The 12,334-nt window shown below is 46.0% G+C and overlaps 1 protein-coding gene across 6 annotated transcripts in view; it reads left to right on the top strand.

Moving 5' to 3' along the window:
• Nucleotides 1–12,334, top strand: part of IQSEC3 (IQ motif and Sec7 domain 3) — a 59,277-nt gene that overhangs the window by 44,764 nt on the left and 2,179 nt on the right. For 4 of the 6 annotated variants that reach the window (XM_014937206.1, XM_014937207.1, XM_014937201.1 and 1 more), the window contains 8 exons: nt 2,551–2,673; nt 3,324–3,490; nt 5,575–5,714; nt 6,581–6,706; nt 7,862–7,961; nt 9,969–10,130; nt 10,929–11,021; nt 11,659–11,702. In XM_014937206.1, the coding sequence (XP_014792692.1) occupies nt 2,551–2,673; nt 3,324–3,490; nt 5,575–5,714; nt 6,581–6,706; nt 7,862–7,961; nt 9,969–10,130; nt 10,929–11,021; nt 11,659–11,702 (955 nt within the window). Of the gene's footprint in view, nt 1–2,550; nt 2,674–3,323; nt 3,491–5,574; nt 5,715–6,580; nt 6,707–7,861; nt 7,962–9,968; nt 10,131–10,928; nt 11,022–11,658; nt 11,703–11,785; nt 11,866–12,334 lie in introns of all 6 variants that reach the window. The other 2 variants (XM_014937204.1, XM_014937203.1) reach the window with 1 other exon arrangement.

Here is a 12,334-nt window from a genome sequence, read left to right as displayed (position 1 = left end):
AGAAAGATTTAATGTAAAATTCCCTATGAGCGCCTCCCCACTGAGTCTCTGTCCTTGTTCCTACATTTTGATTATGTGGAGTTTGTGCAGGGAAAGAGCACACATTTCCTAGTTGAGTTTGTAAGGACTCCAACCTTAGAAGATACTCAAAACTCCATGTTCAGCCAGAGCTCTTGGTAAGTTATTCTGGAGGTGTCCCTCCAATTCAGCCATGATACCTCAACTCTTGAATCAATAGGGTGATGGAGAGACATCTCTGAGCATTTTGACCCCTGTCCCTCGCCCGTTTGAGACATCATGCAATAGATTTTTGTTCTAGCAAGGCTGCACATGGCATTCAACAACTTAGCTCACAAAACACTTCCCAAGAGCCTACAGCAAGCTGCAGCACTATAGAAAAGACCAACAGACACATCTCCAGTTTATCACAGAAGGGAAGAAGAAGAAACTCATGAGAGCACATCCCTTTAGCAGAGGTTTGTTTGGTAAAATTTCCAGATAATCCTAGCAAATGGAAGAATCCAGACAAGAACTAATCCTCCCCTCCTCTGTTTTCCCTGTACTACTCCTCATATAGTCCCAGACAACCTGTACTGGGGAAAATTTCCTCCTAACCCTAAATTTGGGGTCAGTTTATCCTTTACAACATGAGAAAGCAAACCGAACACAGCACAGAGGATGAGATAAAGGGCGGGGGGTGGAGGGAGATAGAATTAGCATCCAAGGTAGAAAATATGAAGTCCTTGAATTTTTAATACACTTACAGTGTTCAGGTGGTGCCATATGAGCAATGATTAGCAAATTAGTAACTTTGTACTTAAGGAAGGCTTAAGGAAAGTGGGATTTTGGAACCTGCAAATTTCTTGGTCTGTCAGAATGTCAGCTCTGAGAATTTATTTATGGGAAAGAATGGCAGACAGGAAGGTAAATGGTACATACCAAAGCCAGTGGAGAATAGATTAATTCAATGTCTTTCTTTGTTAAAATAACTGGTTTTCTAGACAAGGGACATGCAGAAGGTAATTTTAGATTTCAGTAAAGCATTTGACATGAGAAATTGTTAGTTGAGAGTAGAAGAGAGAGAAATTAGGAGAGGAATGGTAAATGAGGAGAGAACTGGTTGATGCAGACATTAGTGCCTGCATACTCTGCTGAAATGGGAAGCTGAGCCTAAGGGAGGTTATGAGCAGAGTTTTCTGACTCTAGTCTTTTGATTAATGCTTGCAGTAATGACCTGTACACAAAAGGTAGGAATACTCTTAACAAAATGTGCTGAAGCCACATGGGAAAGGTGTTGTCATTACAAATTACCAAAATATCATGCAGTAAGAATAAGGACGACTAGATTATTTGACTAATCCAAACAGCCAGAACTGTAGTAGTGGGTTTTAGAGGCTAACAGTAGGACCTTTATAAGCTGAGAATATTTTAGTGGGAAACAAGAGATGATTCATCCCCTTCTTTGGGTATCTAAATTGTCTATGAGTTACCGGTGTGCAATGCATCACTGTAAAAGGAAAAGCAATACCAGATGTATGAGGTGAAGGATGTCCAGCAGATAACAGGGAAGGATGGTAGTGGGATATGGTGGAAATGGAAAAGATCGTGTGGAATTGGTAGAAATGTATAAAATGAATATAGGTTTGGACAGAATTAACTGTTGGGGAGTCCAGATGTTTGACTGCATGGGCAGAGTTTTACCCAACCTTGGTGTTACAAGCCAGCTGACGTTGCAATGTTATTTCTGTACAACAGCTACCATTTCCTATTTTCTCTGAGCTGGCTCTGGTCTTTAAAGACCTAATGAACATTGTTGCTGCAGCGGTTGGGTGGGAGTAATGAGTGGTGAAGAAGGTATAGGTTGCAAATGGGGATGTATGCTGGACTGAATGAAAGATGAGGAGGGGACAAATGCAGGAACAGCACAGTGAATAAGGGAAGGATGGATAAGTGGGTAGTGAACAAGTCTATGTGCTGAGAGGGAGACAGGAAGGGACAATGTGTAAATGATTGCCAGATGATAGGAAAGGCAGAAATAGATGGATCTATATCTATATTGATATTGGTGTCTATCTATGTCAATTTAGACGTGGTGAGGTTTTTTTGGTTGTTTTTTTTTTTTTAAGGTTGGACTTGATGATCTCAGAGGTCCCTTCCAACCATGGTGATTCTGTGATATCTGTATCTGGTTAGATTTAGATAAATATCAACACATATACATACACCTTCTTTGTATATGTATACGTCAATGCTGTATATATGCTGTATATGGTATGATATGAGATATATATATATCATGGTGTATATATACACTCATGCATATATACATATGGTTAGGCACAAGAATTTCCCATCTGCTGTAGGATGCAGGAATCACTTGTCTGAAATTACTGCCCATTTTGAGTACCATCTGGGCAGCTGTAGTGACGTCTCAGGGCCTCTCCCATGGTATTTTCCTTGGGTACCGAGCCTTGGCACCTCAGTGAAGGTGCCTGCCTGGAGTCCTCGGTGGGAGGAGGTGCTGATGAAGGCTGTGTTCCCCTCCCACAGCTGTGTGGTGGACGAGATGGACTTCTCAGGCATGGAGCTGGACGAAGCCCTGCGGAAATTCCAGGCCCACATCCGCGTGCAGGGGGAGGCGCAGAAGGTCGAGCGGCTCATTGAGGCTTTCAGGTAAGAGAATGAGCCCTGCAGCCCCACTGCTGAAACCAGGTGGAAACATAGAGCACACCCAAGGCAGAAAACATGAAGCAGCCATGGAATGAGTGGCCAAGGACCTCCCTTCCAAACAAGGTGATCATGGAGGGGCTTCTGAAGCCCAGAATCCTCTGTGCCACTGCTGCAGCAGAGCCATGTCCTTGTCAGATATTCAGTGGCATGAAGGGCACAAAGGCCCAGAGGAGGCCAGACCTGACATGTCTGCCAGCAAGGGACTCCCTGTTCATTGGTGTCTCCCAGGAAGAGCAGCACTGGGGCTTGCAGAGGTGCTGGGTTGCTCCCCTGGTACATCCAGAGGAGTGCTGTGCCCTTAGCAAGGCAGGCTGGAGCATACACCTCCTATATTACCTTTTCGTAGTGACACCAGTCTGAGTAGTCCTCTCTAGTCTCACTTGCCATTTTGGTTCCTTAAGACAAGAAGGCTGAACTTTCAGTCATCTACTTCAGCCATTGGTGGGTAAATATGGCTTCAGAGAGCAGCCGGGTCCTTCTCATTTGTGTGAGAGGTGGAGTGAAAGGAGGAATTTGATCCACTTGTGACTAAGCCATTGCCACCCTGGAACAGAGGACTTTCATGTTAAGTGTGTGCATCCCTCCTGCTGCAGCCAGAGGTACTGCATGTGTAACCCAGATGTGGTCCAGCAGTTTCACAACCCGGACACCATCTTCATCTTGGCCTTTGCAATCATCCTCCTCAATACGGACATGTACAGCCCCAACATCAAGCCTGACAGGAAGATGATGCTGGAGGACTTCATTCGCAATCTGAGAGGTGAGTGTCTTGCTTTGATTTTTTTTTCCCCTCTTTCTGCTCTAAATTCTGCCTAGGTGAAGGCAGCAAAAACCTAGTGGAGCTGCCTTTCTCCAGACCTACTGCTGCTCCCTGTGAGCTATCCATGGAGGGCCTTTTGAGGTGTCCTCTAGAATTCCAGGGAAGGGGAAAGTCTAGGCTCTGTCTTCTGCAGAAAGCTGTCCAGCCTTCTCACTAACCAGCCATTTTCCTTGAGAAATGGTTTCATCTTTTAATAGATCTCACTGCTTGGAAGCAGTCCATTGTATTACATTTTCCTATTGTTCAGTTCCATCCTTCTTAGACCCTGCTGGATTGTGCTAAACAAGCCATTCCCCTCCTTGCTGCTTTGAATGTATGAACACATTTTCCTTCTATTCAGGCTAAATCTCCCCCTTCTTAATTGCTTGCAATTACTTATAGTAACTGTAGGCCTGACAGAGTTCATGCATACATTACCTCTTCACAATTTCTGATACGTTAGTTCCCCAAATAAATTTTCTTCTGTATTTCAAGGTCAGTCTTTCCCATCTTAGTAATAGGTTGCTAAAAGCACTTTTTCAGATGTGGTCACAACATACTCAGATATAGAGCCACTGCCTCCTCCTTATTTTCAGATCTGCTAATGCAGCTTAGTATTGTTTGGCCTTTTTGACATCATGGCTAGACAAATTCTTGTCTAATTTTCCAGGCTTGTTTACTCCTAGGTCATCCTAGGTCCAACATCTTCCAAGTGTCTCTTACTGCACATCTGCAATTCCAATGAAGCTCCCTCAAAGTTTTCTCAGTGTAAATCCCTGTCTAGATTTTTAACTTCTGTGGGTTCCTTTGACTTGTTTCTTTGTCGTGGCTGCTGTTCAGAAAGTGTCGTCTCAGCCTCCCACACCTTCCCCAATTTGTCATCCACTTCAGACTGGTATAATGTGACACTGAGGCCCTCTTTCAAGTTATTTCCTGAGATACTGAATGGGGCTGATATCTGCCATCATTCCCTTTGGTATTACAGCTGGTAGCACTAACTCAAAAGGGTTTTTTATGTTAACTTACACTTAGAGTTACTTGAAAATCTGCCACTTCACAATGAATTCAACCAATGCAAGGATCACTCACCTCTAGTATGTAACACACCACAACTCACTAGAGCAAGTGCATGTCACCCCGTTACAGATAAGGGGAGACAGTTCATTCCAGGCTCACTTGCAGGCTAGTGCCCAGGTCAGTAGCTTCACCAGCCTGTGTTTGAAAAACACAGATTATTCAGGATGTATTTGCAAGGATGTGGATGAGGGAGCCAGGAGATGAAAATGCCTCTCCGTTCCTCAGCAGTTCCTCACCTGCATGACTCAGGGTAGTACCTGTCAGATCAGGGAGCTGGAGGGAAAGCAGAGAAAATGAATATAAAATGACTGAAGGAATTTAGTTCAGAGGAAAGACTGGCAGTTTAATTTGTGGTGTTTGGATCAAGAAAGGGGGAAAGAAAATTTTTCTGCAAGGCTCTGCAAGGGTCAGACAGCAAAAATTGAAGAGTTATCTAAGGAGATGTAAAAGAGGAAAGGGACAGGGCCAAGACAGAGATATCACAGATAGAATAACAGGGAATTATTACTCCTAAGAGACACCACAAAAGGAAGATGATGGAGGCCACCGAGCAAACAAGAGAGCTGACGCTTGCATTGGCAAGAGGAACAGCTGAATCCCACCATAGATCTCCTCCACATCTAGCACTTCTGATGATATGAAATCAATGCAGGGGTTGCTGCTGAGTGGCCCAAGATATATGAATGTGAAATTGTGGCTATAAAACCTTAGGGAACACATGGAAAGGAGCCACCATGCAGAGCAAAGGAATAATGAAATCTTCTGCATTGGCCTTAGAGATGTCAGTCACTTCTGCTGGTGCATTAGATGTGTTAGAGCAAGAAAGAAGACAGCGTAAAGCAAAGTATTGCTCTTTCCTTTCAGTCTTTCCAGCATTGCACAGCGCAGAGGCAGTAGTTACCTGTCAGGGGCCACTTGTTTTCCTTTTCTCCCTGCCTAGCCTGCCCAACATTTTCTGTGTTTGGCAGGGGTAGACGACGGTGCTGACATCCCACGGGAGCTGGTGGTGGGGATCTATGAGAGAATCCAGCAGAAAGAGCTAAAATCCAATGAGGACCACGTGACTTATGTCACCAAAGTGGAGAAGTCCATAGTTGGAATGAAAACGGTAAGCACCCATAACCCTGCTAACATCCACTCACCCCCTTCACCCCCACCTCCCTCACTGCCCTCTTTTCTGCCTTTTTCCTGCCCCTACTCCTCTTCTGTAATACTTTATTTGCCTATATTGATGAATTCACTCTTTTTTCTCCAAACACTTTCTTCCTTGCTATCTCATTCTTTCCTAATTTTGGAGGATCTCCTTGGCCAGAGTTTACAGTATCTGGTGCGGTAATTGTTTGCCCAAGAATCTCATTGCAGGTCCTGCCTGCCAATGCAGGTCTTGCCTGCCAATACTCCAGAGATAGCTCTGCAGTACTTCAAACTTTCAGGCCTTGTCAGGGTGTAGGAAGCGGAAAGCAAAGTGATAGAAAACAAATTTCACCTATCTGTCTCTAATGAGTTCCCTAAGGATTGCTGGCGTTAAGAGACCCCCAAATGCAGAGACAGCTTCTTTAGCAGTAACCAATCTGTAATGCAAAATCACGCAAACTGTTTACCCAAAATGAGCAGAATAATTTCCCAAAGCCCAAGAAACCTGCAAGGTGTCCAGTGGAGTGAGAGAAGATGAGCAGTCACCCAGTGATTGGAAGCCAGAGGTACATGAAGATAGGACGTGTGAGCAAGAGGGTTGCCTACAGCCTGTCCCACTCCTCTGATTTATCCAGATGACAAAGGCATAGCTCTCTCTGCTGTTGCACCAGCAGGAAAAGTGATGGTGAGGAGTGGTGGTGAGGAGATGATTTGAGTGGGCAGAGTGGGTAGAACTGGCTTGTGCTACTGTCCCTGGGCAGGGTTGTGCAGACTGAGGAGGGGGGAGACCCACAGTTGCACCTCCCTCAGCCTCTTCATGCTCTTGTGGGTCTTCTGCAGGTTCTGTCCGTGCCCCATCGCCGGCTGGTCTGCTGCAGCCGCTTGTACGAAGTGACTGATGTGAACAAAGTGCAGAAGCAGGCAGCTCACCAGAGGGAAGTTTTTCTCTTCAATGACCTGCTGGTGGTGAGTGCTCTCTGACAATTAGGCACTGCAGTGATAAAACTCACCCTGATTTCGATGAAGAAATCTAAAACCAGTCCACAACATCCATTTCCCCTGTCCTAAGGACAGACCATCTCCTGGTCCATCATTGTTGTAGGAGTCAGTTGTGGATCCTTCACTGTTAAAAAACGTACCAAATCTAAAACTCCTCTAACCCATGAAAAAGCAAACTGTCACATCCCACAGCCATCCAAGCAATGTCACTGCTCTCTCTCATGCCTTTGCTGGCAGGGAGGTTCATTTCATGAAAGGGAGGTTCATTTCTTTGTCTGTTTGTACTGTAGTAGACAGAGCCCTCCCATGCACTTTAAATCTTTCCTGCTAGACACTTTACAACTATTGCCTTTAACATTGCAAAGGCTGCAGGAGAGTAGATATGACTTACTGGAGCCCCAAATGGGTATAGTACTTTTAAAAGTGTTCTGCCCCAGCAACCTTGCAACTGAGTTCAGACAGGTAAAAGGGAGTGCAGAGGTACGCTGAGACTAGGAGGAGGCCAAACAAGGTGGAAGTTCTGCTGAATTTAATGGCAAAATGAAACTGTGGATGTTGCAAATGTAAGGCTAAACCCAAACCCTTTTGTAGGAGGAGCAGAGGACAAGAGAGCTTTCCCCACCTGTTCCTCTGCGCCCATTTGTACAATTGTGAACGTGGGGAGAGGTTCTGCTCCTTGCTGTCCCTCTACTCCATGGGATAGATCAGATCCATAAGAACTAGCGCTAAGGGAATGAGGACAGCACAGAATTCACATATGTTTCCAGCCTGTTTCCAGCTCTAAGGTATTTCTGACAGGCTTCCTTTCGCCTTTTGATCTGGCCCTTGGTGAAGAGAATGACCCTTGCAAAGTCAGAAATGTGGGCATCAAAAAGCCAGTACCCCTGGGAGACAGGGAGCTGAATGGGCCCCAGAGCCATGCATACAGAATTTCAGAAGTGTTGTTACAAGTGCAGCATGCCAGGCAGCTTTCTGGGCAAAATGCCTGTCAGTCACCAAGTGTTACTCCCATGTACAATTAACAGAGCTCGCAAAAAGCTTTTTTGCTTTGAGCAGTTCACATTGTTCTTGCCTCACTGTTCCCAGCTACCCTGCCCAATGATGCATCTCTTCCTCCAACAGATCCTCAAGCTTTGCCCCAAGAAGAAAAGCTCCTCAACGTACACATTTTGCAAGTCGGTCGGCCTGCTAGGGATGCAGTTCCATCTCTTTGAGAATGAATGTAAGTCCATTTCTCCTTGGTTGCCGAGAGGCATTTGGCAGGGAAAAAGAGAAGGAGGGAGGAGGCTGTGTCACCCAATGTGAGTTTGCATCAGAAGAGAAATTCCATCAGGGTTAAAAGTGGAGGAGAGAAAACTGAGGCTTGGTGCTGAGGAGATCACTGTGCAGGTACAATGTGATGAGAAGAGGCTCCTCTCACTAGGCCTGAGTATCTACAGAAGGGCTGAATTAAGGTCATTGAAGGATCTGGCTTGTCATGGCAGCAGGGAGAGCACTAGTGGGGAGGAATGAGGGAATCAACCCCCAGATATATCTCATTGAGCTCTCAGGAGCCCACTGTAGGTGGAGAACCTTGTTGATAAAACTGCTGCTGCCAGCTTTAGCCCCCTCTCTCCTCATGCCCAAAGTCACAACTCCCACCTCTACCTTTGACATTGATAAAGGCTCAGGTGCTGCTGCCACATCCTGCACTGTGCCGTGCCGCGCTGCGCTGAAAGCTTCCCAAGACAGAAGCAGAGCCCTTGGAACAGCACCCACCAAAGGATGGCGAGAGGCCAGCCCTAGTCAGCCTGACCTTGATGGTCTGGGAATAGAGCCATGATGTGTCATGATTGAGGCTGGTTGTGTGGTGGAGGAGTTCCAAAAACAGGCAGGCTTCCTGCTGGCGCAGGCAGAGGGGCTGCACAGCGGTCCCAGGCAAGCACGGCTGATGCCCACTGGGGTTTTTGTGAGCACCTGCAGAACGTGCTGCAAGGAAGGAAGACTGTAGCAGCACTATGGCTATGCTAAGTCTTTTACAGCCTCCCTCTACCCGATTGGCAGCAAGAGTGACTCTCTCATCACCCTACCCTCTGCAGAGGCTTTCACATCCCTGTATGTACAAAAGAGTAATTCATAATGGAGCATCCCCAGGAGACACCATCAGAGCTGGAATCATCTTTCAGGGGTATTGTGACAATCCTTTGAGTGCCCAAGGATCTTCTGGCAAAAGCAACCTGTTGTGTATCCCCTGCAGAGACAGAAAAGCAGATATCCTAAAGAGCTTGTGATCTGAACAGATGAGACAGACACAGGGTGGGAAAAGGGGCCTGGGACACAAACGGTGGGAGCTGATGGCTGGCAGCACATAGCAGGTTGGTCCTTTGACTGCAGATGCAGTAGCAGTGGAGGAGAAGAAAAAGCAGGAAAGGGGAAGAGGGAAATTAAATGTAGAGAAGGGTGAGAGGGAAGGAGATAAAGGAGTGAAACCACAGACCATTGAGCAAAAGGTAGAGAAAGTCAAGTCACAAGCGTAGCAAGTTCTCTGCATGCTCTCATTCTCCTGATTCTTTTGGTTGAAACTCCAGCCACCACCTCCCTACACCCAACTTGATCTTTAAAACACAAGGCCTTTTGTTATATTTTCACTCTCTGGTCATGTCCTTTCGTTTACATTCCCGTCTGTTTTGCCTGTTGGGGAGTATTAAGTGGAGATCTACAAACCAACATCTTTCTCTGTACCATTCTCTGCACAACACAATGAGCTCCCCACCCATGCTGCCCTAACATCTCTGCCACGTTCTCTGCTGGTGCAAGTAGAGACTGGGGAGAAGTCCTGCCACTGTGGGTGTTCTGGCTTTGACTCCAGGAGCCAACCTCTCCTGCTGCATCTCCCACAGGAGAAAAAGTGTTGTTGGCCTCATATATACTGTTTACTCCTCCGCAGATTCAGAAGGGCTTTAGAGTCCTACCTCAGGTTCCTAGAGCCAATGTTGTACTAAGTGTAACTAAGAGCTAGTGTTTTCTGGTTTTGGCAGCGCTGTGGTGCTGGTGGCACTTGACCATTCTGTTCCCTTGGAGGGCTGGAATGCTGCAGGTTCCAACAATTTGCAGTGTGACAAACTCTAGGTGTGCCATTCCTTTGGGCTCACGTTGGAAACCCTCTGTCCTGCAGAAGTACCAAAGCATCCAGCTACTCCAGCAAGAATGCCTAATGCCTCTTTGTTTTGTCAACACGTCTTCTTTACAGACTACCCCCATGGCATCACACTGGTGACTCCAGTTTCAGGCTCAGAGAAGAAACAGGTACTACACTTCTGTGCTCTGGGCGCCGAGGAAATGCAGAAGTTTGTGGAAGATCTGAAAGAGTCAATAGCAGAAGTGACAGAGCTGGAGCAGATACGAATCGAATGTAAGGGCCTCTAAAACAATTCACACTCCAATGCCATCACACTGCATGTGTCTACAAGGGAGAAAGGGTAAAAGAAATTAGTTCTTCAGGAACAGGGGGGAAGAGGAAGTCTGTGCAGGAGTGTTCTTGTCTTCACCAATAGGGTAAAAGACACAGTCAGGCTCTGTGACTACCCACCAGCAGAAGAAATGGAAGAACTTCAGTACTTAAAATGCTTATGAGGCAGAAGGTATGATACAATGGCCTGGAACAGGGAAGCTTAGACTGTCAGACCCAGAAAACTCTCCTCCATCCCATCCTCCTTTGACTATGCAAATATGAGCTGTAGATAGCTGGGAATTACAAGACAGGTCTGGTAACCTTTAGGAGAGTTATCCTTCATTCCAGGAATGTCTGGGGGACAAGCAGTCTGCACTGTGTTCTTCTGTGGCCTGTCTTAGACAGATTAGATGTCCATGTAGCCTTTGATGGCCTTTCACTGGATAAACTGAATAGCCAAAGTAGCTCAGCATCCACTCCTGTGGAGCAATAACCTATTCTGTATAAATGCAGGTCATACATAGAAGGTCATGTGGAGATATATAAGTTCTTCCACAGGTCAAGTTCTCCTCCACTGTCTCCGTCTTTTTTTTTTTTTTTTTTTTCTTGGCTGTTCCTCTCTTCCTCCCTATTTGACATTCTCCTGTAATTTTCTTGCATTAATTCTCCTTGCTGACTTCCCATACTGTTCCTTCAATATGCTGGTGTCCTCTTCATCCCTCTCAGTATTCACTGCCGTATGTCATGTCTGTCTTACAGGGGAGCTGGAGAAACAGCAAGGGGCAAAGACTCTCTCATTAAGGACCAATGGAGCCCAGATGGAACTGCAGTCCAAGCAAGGCTCTCCAACAGGTAAGAGGGCACCCAACTTCTCTTGGTCAAGCAGTGGTTCTTTGCAAATGTGTTCTCATTGATTCCTGTGAGGATAACTGCAAAATGAGATGTTTGGGTTTGTATCCTTTAGCCTTGGGCAAATAGTGGAAATATGAGAACATATGGATTCTTCAAATATCCTAGAAAAGCCATTAAAGTCTCATTACCCAGTCCGTAGCCATAACACCTAGCAAAGAGACATTACTGATGGAGCACAGGTAACTGTTGGAGAGCCTGCTCCACTTTTTCTTTCCTGAACTGATGCAACACGGTAACTGCGCAATCAATTTCCTCCAGCCTCTTCACCAACAATTTGGACCAGCCTCTTTGTATCAAAGGCTTTGTGTCCATTCATGCCTTGGCTCATATGCCAGCCACTCACGCAGAGGTGAGTGGCTACCAACTCAATGATACTGGTATCAGGACCTAAGGGTAGGCCCCAAAGGGGCCCACTAAACAGCGATCAGGTTGCAAGGAAGTCTGGATTTGTTCTTGCAGTCAAGAGTCTTGTCTGGTCCTGCACCTTTCCCTTTAGCTTTCCAGTCCACAGTATGAGCACCAGCTCTTGACTAGAGGTACAGACCTCATGAGTGAGACCTTTTGTTTTATTCCAAAGGCAAGAAGGATTTGGGGGAGAAGGTCTCGGACAGCACAGTGGAGGTAAGTAGAGTGCAGAGCAGCTGAGGTAAGTAATTCTCTCTCACTTCAGCTCTTCTCACATTCTCTGTTGTTTCTTTTCTCAGGTTTTAATCAATGCCTCCCCAGCCAGACTGACAATTTTACCAATTTCCAGAGATACAATTAAAAGTTACTGCTAGGACGGGTAATACAACTTTCAAATCCAAACTAAACTTCAAAGCATTTTCAATCCGTTTTTATAACTGTAACATCCCTCATGGACCAAGCTCCCAAACGCTGTAGACTAACCCACCCCACTGCTTATGGGGAGACTGAGAACCCCCACTAAAGACTTCTCTGACATGCTAACTCCATGCAGCATCACATGCAAATTCCCCGCAGCCCAGCTTTCCTGCACAATCTCTGCAACTCTGTCTCTCCATCCCCTCTTGAAGGGGATTAAGCATGGCCACTGTATACCAGAGACTTTCCCTAGAGCCTCATCTTCCTAGGTAGGGAGCTTGGCTGTCCTGTGTACATCTATCTTTGCAGGGATGTCTAGCATCCAGTGGGTTGCCTGTTTCTTCACAGACACCCATACTCACACTGCCTGTGAGGAAACAGGAAAATGCGATCTTCACACTGAAATTCTTATCTACTGCTTTCTACTCTCT

The sequence above is a fragment of the Calidris pugnax genome, unplaced genomic scaffold (assembly GCF_001431845.1).
Source record: "Calidris pugnax isolate Ruff unplaced genomic scaffold, ASM143184v1 scaffold1, whole genome shotgun sequence".
NCBI classification, from domain to species: Eukaryota; Metazoa; Chordata; class Aves; order Charadriiformes; family Scolopacidae; genus Calidris; species Calidris pugnax.
The sequence above is the reverse complement of the archived record's forward strand: the minus strand, read 5'-3'. Positions and strand labels throughout refer to the sequence as shown.